Source organism: Bombus vancouverensis, chromosome 14 (assembly GCF_051014615.1).
Source record: "Bombus vancouverensis nearcticus chromosome 14, iyBomVanc1_principal, whole genome shotgun sequence".
NCBI classification, from domain to species: Eukaryota; Metazoa; Arthropoda; class Insecta; order Hymenoptera; family Apidae; genus Bombus; species Bombus vancouverensis.
This window is the reverse complement of record NC_134924.1, coordinates 9,485,969-9,502,399: the sequence shown is the minus strand read 5'-3', so window position 1 is coordinate 9,502,399 and position 16,431 is coordinate 9,485,969. Positions and strand designations below refer to the sequence as shown.

The following is a 16,431-nucleotide window of genomic DNA, read 5'->3' as shown; positions in this document are numbered from 1 at the left end:
AAATTTTAAAATACAATTGTAAACATTCGTTTTTACTTGTTTGAAAAAATATATCAATTCTTATATATTATAAACAATTATGATGCATACATATAATGATTTTTCTTCACGAAAATATAATTCGAAACCAGTAGAATATATGTACATGTATAACAAACATATCATAAGTACATATATGGCAATTGGGAGGCAATACTTGAAATAAAACAAATTGGTTATTTATATACTTTTTATATCTAATTTTTTTAAGATTCATTTGTACAGTTGCTTTGTATTATTCATTTGCCTATATCTTTTAATTTATAAATGCAGGCACATGTACAATTATAAAAATATCTTTATAAATGTAAATTTATATGCTCTATTGTTTTCTTTGTTCAAAGCTACACTGATAAAAAGAATTATTGTTACACTTTTATATATGCATAAATCAATTAAATACATGTCTCAATGAATGTATTATTATAATAAGTATCATTCTGTATATACAGCATATGAAAATAGATATAAGATATCACATTGACAATATCAATTTTCAATTTACGCACAATCATCATGCATTTCAAAGTAATTTGTAAAGTTAATTGTTATAAATGAAAATATTGCACCACTTGCAGATCCTATTTGCATAATTACACCTGCTTTAAAGAGTATATTGGGCAATACTGTAGTTCTAAATACTGATACAATGATTAATTTTAAATAAGAAGTAAGTCCTATCAAAATCACCCATGATATAATAACTAGAAAAATGCCAAGTTTTGTTGCTTGTAATGGTGGAGATGGAGACATTAATGCTAAATATGTAACAAAACTTCCAATGATTAAACATATTACAGATAAGAAATTAATAACTTTTACATTTGATACCTTTAACCAGAATGCTAATAAACACACAAACGGATTTGCAAATTGAGCAAAAGTGATTGATAATTTGTATGCTATACTTCCATAAGGTAAACAAGAGTAAGATTGTATGCTAGGGAAGAAACCATTACTCAAAAAGCAAAAAATACCAAGCAATGTAAATAAATAATTTTGTGTTTGTTTAGTCAGATGCCTGTCATTATTTATCAAATAATGGTCCACTTTTTGTGTGCCATTAAGATAATGATCATGAGAAACATTTGCTTGTTTCTCATTTAATACTATGCTGCTAGTATTATGAAATTGTTTTGTGTTTTGAACATCCAAAAAATATTCTAAAATAGCAAAAGCAGTTAAAGATAGAAATAAAATAACAGAAATGAAAAGAAAATACACATTTGGGGGAAAATATAGATCAAACGAATGTGGAGATTCTATGTTACTATTATTCTTAAGAATTGCACATTCTAAAGTATCTCCAATTCCCTGGATTAAAGCAATAACACTTGGTAGTACACCACTTAATCCTTCTCCTATAAAGTAGGATGTTAAACATCTTTCATTAAAATTTCGAAAATATGGCATAAATAATACAGAACTAAAGCAACCTACTAGGGCATTGAAAAATGTTAGAACATATAGTACCAAACAGTATTCATCACCAGCAATAATTATTTTCTCTGAATAAAAGAAGCTTAGAAGTCCCATTGCCGAAGTTCCTGATACCAATAAACATAGTATCAACCAAGGTTCATTTAGTTTACATTGAAAGTATTGCAAGATTGCATAAAGTAAAGGTCCAAAATTTGCAGCTTGTATTGCTAATACTAGATAAGCTGGTAATGTCCAACCTTCAGGAGAAGTAGCGATAAGCACTGGTATTTGAATAAATATCCCATTGATACCAATCCAAGCAGATATGCCGAATAATATTATAAGAAAATGCACAATATAAGTTTCTTTATAGCATCTATTTGAGACTTGTGCAATATCTGTCATTTTGCCATTTACTGTAAGAAAAGCAAATTTTTATATATTCCTGTATAACATCCCTGCATAATGAACAAAACATTAATAATTTGGTAGTATTAACCATCATATAATACTTTTTCATAATATTTTCCTAATATTCTCACCTAATTCTTCAAATATAACAACTGAAATAAGATATTTTCACTAAGAATCTCACTTTATATTATATATGATTATAAAACTATTATAAAAAGTACCAGATTGTTAATCAAGATTGTACAGCATTGAATATATTCATGTCAGGGAAACTGATATGATGAAGTCATGAGATGTCTGGCTTCAGGTCTTTCTTAATCCATACAATAAAATTTATCAGATAAAATATAAAATTTGAACAATCATACCTCTTTCAATTGACTTAATGATAATCAAACATTTTATGAAGTATATTTTAATATCCAAGATTATTAGATCATATATCGTCATAAAACTAAACATTGTACATTTTTGTAGTAAAATCAATGGTAAATATAGCATTCATTGTGACATGTTTTTATATAGACAAATATATTATAATAAATATATTATAATTGTACATTCTATGTACAAAACAATTTTGTTTAAATATACAGAGCTATATTTTAAGTACATTTATGTCTTGTACATTTATGTGAATCAAGGTCAGAATGGAGATAAAAATTCATTTTAGCTATTTGTCTTAAATCATTTGTTTCATAAAAATTCATCTTCTTGATATTTTACAGCTTAGAGTATAAGCAGGTTTAATACTAGTAATCTATAAAATCAACTTTGGAATTGCAATTGTGTTTAAGATCAAAATTATAAAATCTGAACTAATTCCTACTTGTGTAAATCAACTAGTTCCACCCCCTAGATTTATAAGACTAAAAAATGATAAGACCCTGCTCTTTCATGTATATGTATCATAAGTAACAAGAGCTAAGAAATATATTTTGTTTTCTTAATTAATTTTATACCATTTTCTCTAATAAAATTATTTATATTAAACGTCAATGTACTGAAGTCATTGAACATGGTGAATAAGAATGGAATAGTTTTGCATGATTAACTAAAACAAATGTTATTATTGCTCCTACTAATGATCCAACTTGAGTTGCAACACCAGTATAATATAGACCCCTACCAGGATCAGGTCTAAATAATGTTGTGATACCCAATTTTATAAATCCTATTAAACCACTAATTAATATCCAAGATAGGACTACTAGAAATTCACCCACCCAACTATATTGCAGAGGTGGCGTAGGTGATTCGATAGCTAAGAAACAAACAAAACCAGAAAGTGCTATAAGAATAACCATCAGGCCAGATAGGAAACTCACTTTTGGCATTTTAATAACAAAACCTAGACACATTGCCAATGGACCAGCCATTGATGACAATGTAACAGTTAAATGATACGCAACATTTCCATATGGTAAACAGGAATATGATTGAATACTTGGTAATGTACCATTACCTAAGAAACAAACCACTGCCATCATAATTAATAAATATGAATATACTTCCTTAGACATAGTCCAACCAGAATTGGTTTTATAACTAGGAGGTGCTCTTGTATCTGTTGGCAATGTTTCCATGCTTGCTGGATGTTTCACACGCTCTCCAATGGCAATAGACAAATTGTTCAGTCCCAAGAAAGCTAAGTAACACAAAAACAACAAAGTACCAATAAAAATAAAGAAAGTCTGACTTGAAAATCGGGGTTCTGGATAATAAGGTGTGAGTTCTACACGAGTAGACTCAGCTTTAGTATTATTTAAACATTCTGGGTTTCCACCAACACCTTGGATTAATGCCACTACACTCGGCACAAATCCGCTAAGTCCTTCTCCTACAAGATAGGATACTAAATAAATTTCTCTATAGTTCCTCATGTATGGCATGAAAAGAACTGAACTGGTACATCCAACAATTGCAGTTACAAACATCAATGACAGCAAAGCAGTGGAATGCTCATTGCCAAATATTATCGTTGTTTTATTATATACAAAAGCTAATATAATAGTAGATAGTGCTCCTGCTGCTAGGAGGACATAGGTAATGTATTTATCACATGCCCATTTACTATATCTAAAACAGAAAAATAATATATATATATATATATATATACATATATTTAGTGAGCTGTAATATTCATATATTATAAACTGAAAATATTATTTTTAACATATACATACTTTATATATAATGTATATAGTATTGGTCCCAAGTTGGCAAATTGTACTAGCATAACCATATGAGCTGGAAGACTCCATCCTTCTGGAGCATTGTTCACAAGAAGTGGTAGTTGAACATATATACCATTCACACCAATCCATGCACCAAGCCCAAACATCAGTGCAAGTAGATCAACTAACAACCTTCTGTTACTTAATTTTTGGCTCAACATGTTCTGTGTTTTGTCATTCATCAACAGTGGGTCTAAATAGGTCAAATGACCTTGCTGATGAATTTTTTGCTCTTGCACTGCCGTTTTTAGTCTGTTTTTTTAAAATTAGTTAATTTTTTTATAGAAAATGTGCATACACAGCATATGGGAGTAGAACTGTTCTTTCTTATGTTCAAAATTTTACAATTGCAAAATATAACCTCTAGAAAGATCTTATTTTTATCTTATTAATGACAAGTATGAGAAAAATAATTCATTCGATGTATTAGTTGATAATGACTTTAGAAGACACTTTTATTTAATACTATTTCGGTATTGAGGCAGGCAACTCGTTGTATTACGACGATCTTCACATCCAAAGAGATTTTCTTGTAAAATAAAAATTTTTTAAAATTAGGTAACAAATTTTTAAAGTCATGAAAGATCACTTGAACGTCATCACAGAACACATTTTTTTCAAGACATTTTTCTTCTTTTTTCTTGTGGAAAACATAACCTTAAAATAACAAACAAACGTTACAGCCACGACGACAGGAACTGAATGAATTCGGTGTTCGCTAGGTGCGCATGTATGTATATAGTTACTTTTAACTTTTCTGCGACTGCGTGTAGAAAATTGTTGGAAAAAATTAATGATCCAAAGATGGTAGCGATTATAATATGATAAAATTGTGATACGATAATCTGTATATCGCCACGGCCGCAACACGACTATCGTCTTTGCTGATTAATGATTGACTTTAATAATTATATAATATAATTATATAATAAATAATTATGCACTTTCACTATCATAGTTATGGATAAATTGTTAGATATACAGTATAAATTAAAAATGGTATCAGTTCTCACATTTTTTTTTAACTATGTTCCGTTGACTTTGATAACTTGCATTAATGAATAATAATTAAAACCCTCCTGATGTTTTCTGTGGGCGGGAGGGAGGCACTAGGTTGTAATAGCGCAGAGTTTGTTTCTTAAAAAGATGGCCAAATTCATTTTTTGAACTTTTTCCCAGAAATTGTGCAGTTCATGGTACAATATGTCTGTTTCTGATTTGATTCAGTCATGGAATGTAATTGGTTTTGGTTGGAACATTTTTATTGATATCTTCTGCTATGTTATTTTTACGAAAATTGATATCATCCTAAATTGTCTAATATAGAATGCGAACGGACGAAGTACAAGAGAACGTAAGTTTTTTAAAGCAAAAAGCAAGTAACTATAGATGTTCATGCAATTGTAGTAATAGTAGTTTGTAAGACTGTTTATCATAAAGATTAATACTTAAATCGTAGATGGAGAGGTTGAACGAAATAAATACCACCATCGGTTGAATATAGCAAGAACTTTATAAAAGACGAGGCAGACTCACAGATGGTTTAAGTACATTAGTATATGTCTCAAAACTCTGAGAAACGTATGACGGTTTTGCATTCGCATTTTTTTTATTCTTTTTTTCTTTTTTTTGTATCTTTTTTCTCTCAAATAGATCACACGCATGAAAAAGGTTGTTGCGTAAAGAGGTGTGTTTACATCGTGCGTAAAAAGTACGAACATACATCAATCGAAAAAGAGTCGTTAGACAAGGATAAAAGCTGAAAAAGGAAACGCTCGACTAGATCGTTCGATGAACTCTCTCGAGTCGCCGTGTTACGGAATATCGCCAAAAATTAATATTTAAGGTGTTTTTTTTTCTTTCTGTGCAATTATAACGACCGAAAGTTTCTGACGTTATCGTAAAAAACACAAGTGCAAATGGTCGTTGATTGTTTTGCAAGTCATTTGCCATTTATCACTTGTCAATTATTATCTTATTTTTAAACAAGTACTTTTCTTTGTTTACCATTAAAATTATTACAGGGGGAAAATACGACAAGGTTTGACGCAGACGAGCGACTTTTATCGTTGCGATCTCGCTGTAATCGCATGTCTTTCTTTGTCTTCTCAGTTAAAAACAACGCAGACAGATATACGATCGCAGCGATATCGCAACGACAAAAGTCGCTCGTTTTGCACCGGGCCTAACGACGCGAGGATAACAGTGCGAAAAGTATCGGCACGTAACACGAAGGAGAGAGTTTCGTCGTTAAGAAAAAACGTGACGTTCGCTCCCGTTGAAGGAGCACCAGGAAAAATATATCGTTCAACTTACTGTAAGAAAAATTATTTCGAGTAAAGTAACTCGCATCGCAGGCGATCGTAGTTCGTGAACTAACATGTGAGCGGTCCTTTCCGCGAAAATGAACTAGGGAATTGATATTGTTTTATGGCGTCATCATCCGTCAGCGCGCTACGATGTTCTGACATGTAACTGCAAGGTTCCGTTCACATAGAAGATTAAGAAGTGTATGAAAAATCGGCTTTTTGGTGTTTCGATCAGAAATTTTGTCTATCATTCACCATCGTTCGTCAATCGGGTTATGGAGCGTTCTTTCAATGATACGGAAAAATATCGTTTTGTAGACTTCGACAGAAAAGAGAAGGAAAGATAGTCAGCAGAGTGTTTTAACATAAAAGGTAAAAAGTTCTAGGAAAACTAAACAAAGTTTAGGAAATGAAGCGACAATTTGAAGGAAAGGGCATCGCGAGGTATATGTTCGCGTATCTCGTAAATAGTCATCAGGTCCCAGTCATAATAAGTTCTACGAATTCTGCAGGATTTTTGACGATAGATATGTGCTGCCTGTTACACACTTCATATTTCATATCTGGTTTTTAAGGAAAACCGATAACCTGGAAACAAGTACGATATTAACGTTCTATCCCCAACCCTCGGCTCTGTTGAAAAGAGTTACAGACTCGGAATATCGATGGACAAAAATTAATTATGCGACATTGGAGCGGGGAAGAGCAATATTGGCTCAGGTTCGGAGAGCGAACGGATAAGAGGCAGATGTCCGATATTTACATAGCCCGAACAAAAGCTTATGGGACCATCCTTTTATTCGGTTCCATCGCTTAAGATCTCCCAATTTCCGTGATTTTCATTCTAAACTAAAATTTCAAAAGTTTCAAAAAATCTGCATGAATAATCCACAACGATCTTTTCAGAACGCATGATCGATCTTTCCACTTGTTTTTCAACGATGGATCGCTCAGCAACACGCGTCGATCTCCATAAAAAGGGTCAATTGATCCACGCTGACGCAAAAGCATAAGAGACGCGAAACGACCTCTCTTTAACCGAAGGAAGAAATTGCAGATAATAAGAGATAAGAAAAAACGTATAAGATGGTTGGAAGATACGGTAATAAGAGATGGAATCAAGGAAATTGAAAGGAGAGGGAGAGAGAGAGAGAGAGAGAGAGAGAGAGAGAGAGAAACGAGGCTCCTTGACCCAACTGATATGCCGACATGCCGATGATAAATTCCGAGCGTGTCTACTATATCGTAGTGTATAGTTATGCGTATGTAATTCCGCTTGGTGTTCTGCGTTTCTCTGGCCCGCATCCGACTCTCGCGAGAGTGAGTTTAATTGACTGAAGTGCCGAGCCGAATTGCGGGCACGAGGACTTCGAAGCGTGTTCGGGAGCTCGCTAATGCGACGACACGTGGGAGATAAAACGAAGCTATTCGTTAATTTGTCTTCATATTGTACTATCGTTTAATCTATACATTATTCAAATGTTGTATTATCTTACTCGCACAGTACACAGTGTAATTTTCTATATAGTATAAGAAACTGGAATAAACTAGACAGTCGTGTGACATACAAGGTGACTAAGGGTTCTGAATTATCGCGGAGGAAAAATTAGACACCGAATGAGACTATTTGGAAAATGTGTGGACAAGGATTGCTATAAAGTGGCGTAGGTCGCCGAGAGCTCTGAAAATTGAATGCCAATTGTAGCTGAAATTCCTGCTGTCGCTATTCTAGATATTAAAAACATCTAGATATCGAATACGCTACGTATCCTGAATATTGGATAGAACATTCCACGTTCGAGCTATTCGAATTCCTCTTCTTTCGGTGTAGTCACACCTATTGCGACTATCGAATAGCTTGAAACGTGTACGCATTCTTTGTTATACAGACATTAATAAATTCTCCCAGGTGTCGTGCAACATTTATCAGGTATCGCATCGATTAGAACGTGCCAAAGCGGAGATCGCGGGATTATCGCGCTGACAGACGCGTGAATTTAATCGTTCGATCGGATTAGGTGCGATTGTCAGAGCTGCTGTCACGCCTGTCGCAAGCGTTTCGATAGAAAATTGAAAACCGTGAAACAGGAGAGCTTAGACTGGCAAGGAGGGACACACGAGAGATTCCTGTAAACGGTTCCGTTTCTTTAGGTGTTCGCATTTGTGCGGACGCGAACGTTACGATCGATAAAATCTGACAAATTACACAACAATACAATGACATTAGATACGATCGGTCTTTTGTCGCCGATAAAAAATTCCTTCAACTTGGCCTGGTCGCCGATATTTCGAACGAATCGCGATCGTTTCGAAAAGATCGTTTCATTATTTTCCTTCTTTTTTTTTTTTGTTTTTAATTAATGTCGACTAGAACCAAGTTCGAGGATCGTTGGCCGTTAGGCGGGAGATGTGACAAGCTTCGGAGACGCATTGACGTCGACGATTCCCGTCTGTGGTCCTGTACACACGACTGTATACTAGATAAGAAAACTTTGAATCGAGGATACTGGTGGAAAGCGCGTGCGCTGCACGACGAATCGCTTCCGCTATTATTTCTTCTCTGTTACGTTTACAGAAACGTGTTACACTTAGATTGCGACGATCCTCAACCCCCGTAGGTGTAGAATCATCGAGGATCGCACGATCGTGTCTCTCGTTCATCGTTTCGTTATTTTTCTAATTTCTCTCTTTTTCTTTTATCTTCTTCCCGTCGTGACAAATTCAATGTTTTTTCCTCATTCCTTTTTACTAACTTGATCATACTTTGGATCTTTGTTATCGCAAGATTAGAAGAAGATACACGGTCGAACGTAATCTTGACGGTTATATGAATTTAAATGGGTGCCATATTAAAATGGAAATAGGATTTCGCGGAGATCTCAGCCCGGTTCTATCCTGGGAATCGAATAAATTTTCGCTGACTCGAAAGGGAGAATCCTCCGTAATAGTAGTGATTCATAGACGCAAAAAATATCAGAAACGCAATTAACGGAACGAGTTATTTATCGTTTTTATCGTCGCTAGTCCCATCAAGACCCGCCTTATCGGTTTCTAAGCTCGACCTACCGAGGAAGATTACAATATCGTTAGTAAGAACACGTGGCGAGTAATTTTTCCACCATTAGTGTCCGTTTCAAGTGGCAATTATACTGGAAATTAGAGCACATTTCGTGGTAGATACTTTATTTGAAATTGTAGCACGAATTATTGCAAATATTTCCAAAAGCAGCACTGAATATTATTGCGACTAAAATAGACGGAATGACACGAATTATACAAATTATTGTATACGTATACAATATTATACGTAATTATACGAATTACACGTAGATTATTCGCGGTCTCCACGAAAATGCAACAGAAACAATCGAGTCAAAGTCTAATCGCAGAATGTAATTATCGTTAAAACGAAACGACGAGGTTCTCGATCGTGCGATTCGCTTTGAAACCTTTCTCCGCATCGCGCATAATATGTAGGCACAGCTCTCTTCTTTAATTTTCACTCTTAAAGTTTTTCGACAGTTTAGTACAGTTATATACAAAGTATACAGACTCCGCTACTTCAGAGGAGGGATACAACTTTCATGCGACGCATTTTTCTCTCGATCGGTGCGACCGTCGCTTCCGGTTAAAAGCATCAACTCGAATTTCGTGAATCTTGCCGTTCTTTTAACTAAACTCTATGATCGTTTCGAATAAAAACACTTGGAACATCAAAAATGACCGAGCATTACAACATTTCTTCGTCGATATATTATTTCCATAAATCTATTTAAATTGTAATCCTCCGAAGTTTACTTCTTCGAGGTCACGAATACTTTAATTGCAACACCAAGGTCAAGCTAAATCTATTAACTTGGAGAAGTGAAAAGGACGTGCATAGCGAAGGCGAAATGAAATTGGAGACGTATCGAGGTCTGGAATCAAGATCGCAGGCAACGGAGCTAACCGGAGGAAATTAGGGATATCCCAGGATTCCATGGAATGGCATCGGCTTTCGCGTCCATGCTTTTAATCGGGCATCGCGGGACCCGAGTTTCGTGTGTACAAGCGAGCCCGAATCACCTGCGGGTACACGTGCGCGGTACACGACGATTCATGGTGGTCTGTTAAACGTATATGCGGTGTATGGACTAACGGTGGTGTATCGATCGTCCTCGGTACCGATGTAGCCTGATGCGAACACCGACGTGCACGTATCGTTCATGTACATGTGTTTCGATGTACACCGTTATTTGTAGCTACGATTACACGGGGAATGAAGATAAGAGCAGGATACGATGTCTTCAAATGGGACGTCATATCGGGACCGAGACACAGGACGAGAAAAGACAGGTTTCAGGCGAATTGGTCGTAGAATTTCTGCTTCTACTACTGCGAAGAAAATCAATATTGTACGAAGTAAACCGATATAGTAATACAGAATTACATTTTCTTGTCTCTAGGTGGACCATACCGTGAGTTGGAGCAGAAGATGAAAGGTACTGATCTGCGAGCTACTTTAGGAAACGGGGAAGAACGGTGTAGGAGTTGTTGGTAGCTAGAGGAAAGTTTGCACGAAGGGATATCTACATCTGTCTGGTTTGTGGGTTTGTTGTGGATCTGGTCTTTGTCCAGTATCTGTTCTTGCCTAAAGGAGAATCGAAGCGGGGACAAACTACTTTGGGATTTGGGAGCGACGAAGCACAAGGAGTTGGCGACTCTTTGGGGATAGGGGACACAGAGATTACGAGGATACTGGTGTTTCTCAAAGATCGACTTCCATGATAAAAAGAATATGACATTCGGAAGAATTTTAGAGATCCCGAAGGACTATAGAAGATAATAAACTTGTGTCTTTTGGAAAATGCGTCCCATTTGAAAATTGTGTACGGATTAAAGGTAACATGGAAACATCGATGACGAGTAGCCGGCGAAAGGCGATAAGAATTTAGGTGACAAGCGCGCGACGTAAAGGCTAAAATGTGCAATATCGTCGAAGACCTCGCACGTACGGTGACACTATACTGGTACAAAGGTACAGTAGAACGTTGCCAGAGTGGCTAGAGAAACGAATATGTACTTTTGACATTTTCAATAAACTGGATACCTCTTCGATCTGTAAATGTTACACACGCCACGTTGTTTCTGGCTTCTTTCACTCTGTACGGGTATCTTCGTTAATTTCTCTCTGGTTCAAACTGCACCTTCGATCGTGTTGTCTACAACGCGTACTTATATCTCCAGATAGTTTGATTTATCGATAAAACGACGATTAGCGCGACTCGCAATTGCTAAATTTTGAGAAAAATAGATTTGACACACATACATATATTGGACTGGGTAATTAACGAAAGAAATCAACGAGCTCTTCGCACGATAACAAATAAATCGAACGTATACACCCGATGGGACAGTGAAAAATTTCACACGAATCGTTCGCATCGTTTTTTGTTTCTTTTTTACCCTGGTCTTTTCTGGCTTTTTAGTTTTTGAAAAAAAGCCGATGGTCGAGTACGAACGTTGATGCCTGTGTATTTTCGTATATGTGTACATTCGTGTAGAAGTGTAAAGACGCATGTTTATAGTGTACCACGTCGATTACTCTGCAACGAGAAATCGAGTCCTTCGTTCATCCCTACTTTCGGTTTATGTAACATCGACTGCACTCTAAGGTATTATTCATTAGTACTGTTATTATTAAATTTTTTTTTGTTTGCATTCGTTTAGGTGTAAGTATTCTACGGTAATAATAAGTTACGCTGTTACGACTCGACGACTACGTCGCGCACGGATTCTTTATTATCAAAGAAGTCGTAGACGATAGGTGAAAAAAGTCTTTAGAGGAAAATAGGTTTTTTGTTTTGTTTCTTGTTTTCCCTTAGTAAATTGACAAAGTAGTAGATAGAATTGTATTCATATACGTGCATAATAGAATTCACGATCGAGGGAGACCTTGTTCTCTTTCCCTTTCTCTTTTCTCTTTCGGTTCCCTCTCTTGGTTTTCTGATTCCTACCAAGTGTATGCGTGTATGTATACGTATGTGAAATCTGACCAACATTCGGAACGATTTGCTGTTTTAACGTCAACAACCTTCCTGGTTCCTCCTGTCACCATTCTCGAGAAAGAACAGCTCCGAATAGGTCGCGTTGGTTCCATTCAGCCGAAATTTCTTCGGCCGGAGCTGCCTTATCGTCGAGAAGGTCAAACCAAACGAGACATTCACCCTCTTCGTTCTTGCTCTTTTCCTTAAACCGGACTCCAACGACAAAGAAATGGACGAAAAATGATCGATCGCTTGTCCTTGTACGAACGATACCTTCCGAGTCCGCACGCTACGTTATCTTTTTCTTGCCGCCGTCGTTTCTTCTCTCTGCTCGCCTCATCCATCTGCTATATTGTCGAGTTGATCGGTAATCTGGTCACGAGCTTGTATAGCGCCCACCAGGAACATGAAACATTATATCTTTCTTTTCGTTTTTCTATTTAACATTGACACCGCTGGGTAGTCTTCCATCCTCGAAACAAGCGATCCCTCGAGATACAGCAATTAAATACGACGAATATACGAAACGAGTGACGTTCTTGGTCGTACTTCTGGTCCATCGATGATCTTTGCTCTCTACTTCCCCCTAATATTTTCTTTCTGCCTCTCTCCCTCTTTCTTATCCGTGTCACGTTCTGCTTTCCGGGACGCGTTCGCAACGTGTCACGATAAATCATCAATTCGTAGCTCCGTATCTTGGAAATCCGTTTCGTGATCCCAAACGTAAAACGTACCAGTCCACTGGTCCGCGAGAACGGGCTTAAGCTTCTTCAAAGTGGCTCTCCCCGTCTGGTGGCCATCTTGGCAGCCCTGGAAGCCAAAGCGCCCAATGAGCACACAAGACCCGTCAGGGTCTCCCAGAAAGTTGTCCTACGTCTTTTGTGCGCTGCCTGACCGACGTACCCCAAATAGTAGCCAGAGTAACGATCGTTTCCACGATCCGACCCGCTGTCCGATCTGCCCACGCTGGATCGCGCCGACTTGGGTTGCTGCACGATACTCAGACGATGATGATGACGATGATGAGGAGGATGAGGAGGCGGCTCCGACGACTGATCGACGATACTTTGACGCGGTGAGCCGTCCCCGTATCGTTGCTGATAGACCGTCTCTGATTCGTACAGCCGTTGCTGAAGCTGAACGTTGCTCAATCGTCGATCCATCATCCGGACCAGGTTCTGGTGAACGCGACGATCGTCCTCGTGCACGATAGGCAATTGTCGCCGACAACTGGCGGCTGGCAGCTCGTTCGGGTGCATCTGTTGTTCCACTTGTCAGGCATATTCGGTGTCTGTGGACGCGGATCTCTCCAGGTGAGCCTGATGGCCACCGTGATGCGGCTGATTCTGATGCTGTTGCTGTTGTTGTTGCTGCGCTTGCGTGTACGCCAGGCTCTTCTGGTAACTGAACAGCTGCCTCTCCAAACTGTAGTTCTCCGCTTGCAGCGAGGCGATTTCCCGTCTCATCTGCTGATTGTGGATGCGGCACACGTCGTCGTATTTGTGGTAGGTTGCTTGGAACAGCAAGTGGCTCTCGTTCCATTCCAGCCGGATCCTTAATTGCCCTTTGTCCGTGAGGAAAGGACAGTGATTTTCCTTCACCTCGTTCGTGTCAAGATTCGTCTCCATGATGATACCTTCGTCTGCGGATTCTTGAGCGTAGTAGCGGCTGAAAGGTGCGCCTGGTAGACTGATCGCCACCGTGCTGGGCTCCTCGTCTCGAAGTAGATAGGCTGACCAGCTGACATACCTGACGAAGGAAAGTTAAGTTTCCATCAAAACTTCGTTTAAACTTAGCTTTCAAGATTCGATAAGAGATGGCAGTAGAATGGCGTTCTAAGTTCTAAGGTACTTATTTTCGAAAGAGGATTGTTATAAGTCATCGAGATTCGAATGGAAATACACGAATGGATGATCCGAATTTTCTTTCTTGAATACAAGAAACTTATTACTATTATTACTATTATATCCGTTCGAAATTAATTGTTCAATCAATAATCTTTTCAATGCCACGGTATTTTACATTCTCTCGAGTACGATTTACAGAAATTCCTCTCTGCTAATCTACATAGGCCAATTAATTTCAGACATCCTATACGCTAACTATACGTACTCAGATATCTGGAATCTACAAATTCCCTTGTAATTACCAACCTCAAATGATTCCTCGGAACGTTGTGAATATCCTTGTATACTAGGTGTAGCCTGACGGTATCCGAATGCAAATCAGCTCGAATCATCCAGGCTTGTTTGTCACGATCGTAACAAGGGGTTGCTGGTAGCACCGAAGGTCCTCGAGCTTGCACAGCGACTTCACAGATGGTCCTAGCTTCCACCATCTCCAGGGATACCCGTACCACACCTTTGTGCGCGATTTCCGACCATCTGACACGCGTATGCCAGCCAAACCCGCATCGTTCGGCATCCGACAGATCCTCGATCTGTCCCGAATCGATTCTACGATCTCCTTCGCCCAAGGCCACGCTGTATCTCACTCTGCACCGATGATCGAAGCCGCTCATCCTCATCAAATAGACGCTGATACCACTGTCGTGGCCACGGTAACCTTCCAACTCCTTGTTTCCATTAGGATAAATTACTAGGTTCCAGTCAAAGCCACCGAATGCGAAATAATCGGTTTCCAGCTTGTTGGATTTGGATTGTCCAGCTGGGAATGTGCTGCTGGGCATCTTAAGGTCGGTCATGTAGACGGTCCTCACATTTGCCATTGATAATTCCAGTTGAAACTCGCCGTTCGTGTCGGCGAAGTTTCGGCTGTAGAGGTCCGACACCGGGATGTAGTTCCGGTTGCCCTGGGCAGGCGCCTCGTACGTGAATTTCACTCGTTTTCCGGAGAAACCTTCGTTCATCGAGAAATGTTCCCGATTCAGCAGAGTGAACGTGAAGTCCACGTAGACCCGTAGGTTTCTCGAGGCCCCACGCCATACGAGATACGCGCCTAGAACCTAAATAACGAAAAGAGATTTCTAAGTGAATTTACGTTGGTTGGTTTAGTTGGTTATTTTCGCTTCCGATGGATAACGAATCGAAGTCTGGAAGGAAATAGTTGGTTGGTCGTTCTTTTGCTGATTTTTGTGCGCGTCTAAAGAATTTGGAAAGTATTGTTACAGAGATCGATGCAAAGTGGTAGATGGTTGGATCAAAGCATCTGATAGCACGTATTTTACAACTAGGTCAACTACAGATTTGCTTTCGCTTAATCGGTGTTTGCAGCGAGAAAATAGACGCTGTGCAATCATGTTAATACGTACTATGAAAACGCGTGCATAATTGTTGCGAATACTTGGTGCAAAAATACATTGTACACAGGATAATAAAGGATCGATAGTTTAGTCTTTTAATTGCTTCATTTGCATCGTTATTATCTTTTTTTTTTCAACAAAATCAATGTTTTAAATTTAGTTCTTGATATTAAAAAGCGGATTATTTTATTCGAATTTGCTACCGCTTTTTGTCGAACCTGCAGAGGCTATCGAACGAACGAGCGATCATCGATCGTTTCTTTCATTTCCAGTCGACGACTCTAAAGAATCGGCGATTGTATGCGCGACGCGATGCGAAGCTGCCTTCGCTGCTCGATGGCGAAGTGTTAACTGCCGCTTCGTTAATTTCTCATATTATCGTTATCTAATTATCGAGTTAATCGCTGCATATTTTGCTACGCGCGCTGTATTTACTACAGCGATCGGTCCTTACGTTTAATCGCATTCAAGCTTTCCCAACATCGATTGATTTTTCAGTCCGATGACTCGCGTGCACGTTCGAATTCTGCGTTTAATCAGTTACGCTATGAGTTGAGCTTCTTCTTGCCGTTTAGAGAATTTTTATCGCTACACGGTGCTCGATAAAAAAGAGAAAACAAGTTTAGCGTAACCTAACGACCCGGAAAAAATTTCTTTCCTGTTCTCTACATTTCCAAAGTTTGTTCGAATAAGAAACGAGAAATTTGTTTGATCGTAACCTA

The 16,431-nt window shown here is 38.1% G+C and overlaps 3 protein-coding genes across 3 annotated transcripts in view; all 3 read right to left on the bottom strand.

Annotated features, from left to right (window-relative positions):
* Window positions 1-215: 215 nt before the first annotated feature.
* LOC117155367 (riboflavin transporter 2) lies at window positions 216-1,870 on the bottom strand. Its single transcript, XM_033331269.2, has one exon. It carries the CDS (start codon window positions 1,864-1,866, stop codon window positions 541-543), a length of 1,326 nt encoding a protein of 441 aa, XP_033187160.1. The 5' UTR covers window positions 1,867-1,870; the 3' UTR covers window positions 216-540.
* A 1,000-nt stretch (window positions 1,871-2,870) lies between these two features.
* On the bottom strand, window positions 2,871-5,037 carry LOC117155373 (solute carrier family 52, riboflavin transporter, member 3-A). The gene is made up of 3 exons (XM_033331284.2): window positions 4,859-5,037; window positions 4,062-4,769; window positions 2,871-3,954 (listed from the first exon to the last, which is right to left on the bottom strand). Exons 2-3 carry the CDS (start codon window positions 4,292-4,294, stop codon window positions 2,871-2,873), a joined length of 1,317 nt encoding a protein of 438 aa, XP_033187175.1. The 5' UTR covers window positions 4,295-4,769; window positions 4,859-5,037.
* A 569-nt stretch (window positions 5,038-5,606) lies between these two features.
* Window positions 5,607-16,431, bottom strand: part of LOC117155354 (uncharacterized) — a 120,089-nt gene continuing 109,264 nt past the window's right edge. Inside the window, exons 4-5 of the mRNA XM_033331245.2 lie at window positions 14,601-15,412; window positions 5,607-14,196 (exon numbers count right to left, since the gene is read on the bottom strand). Of these exons, the coding sequence (XP_033187136.1) occupies window positions 13,722-14,196; window positions 14,601-15,412 (1,287 nt within the window). The 3' untranslated portion in view covers window positions 5,607-13,721. The remainder of the gene's footprint in view (window positions 14,197-14,600; window positions 15,413-16,431) is intronic.

What these genes read in the sequence shown, in the direction of transcription:
- LOC117155367 (XM_033331269.2), bottom strand. Translation starts at nt 1,866, where the DNA reads ATGACAGATATTGCACAAGTCTCAAATAGATGCTATAAAGAAACTTAT.
- LOC117155373 (XM_033331284.2), bottom strand. Translation starts at nt 4,294, where the DNA reads ATGAATGACAAAACACAGAACATGTTGAGCCAAAAATTAAGTAACAGA. An exon ending in CTATATACATTATATATAAA is followed by an intron (nt 3,955 to 4,061) that starts GTATGTATATGT and finishes TTTCTGTTTTAG; the next exon opens with ATATAGTAAATGGGCATGTG.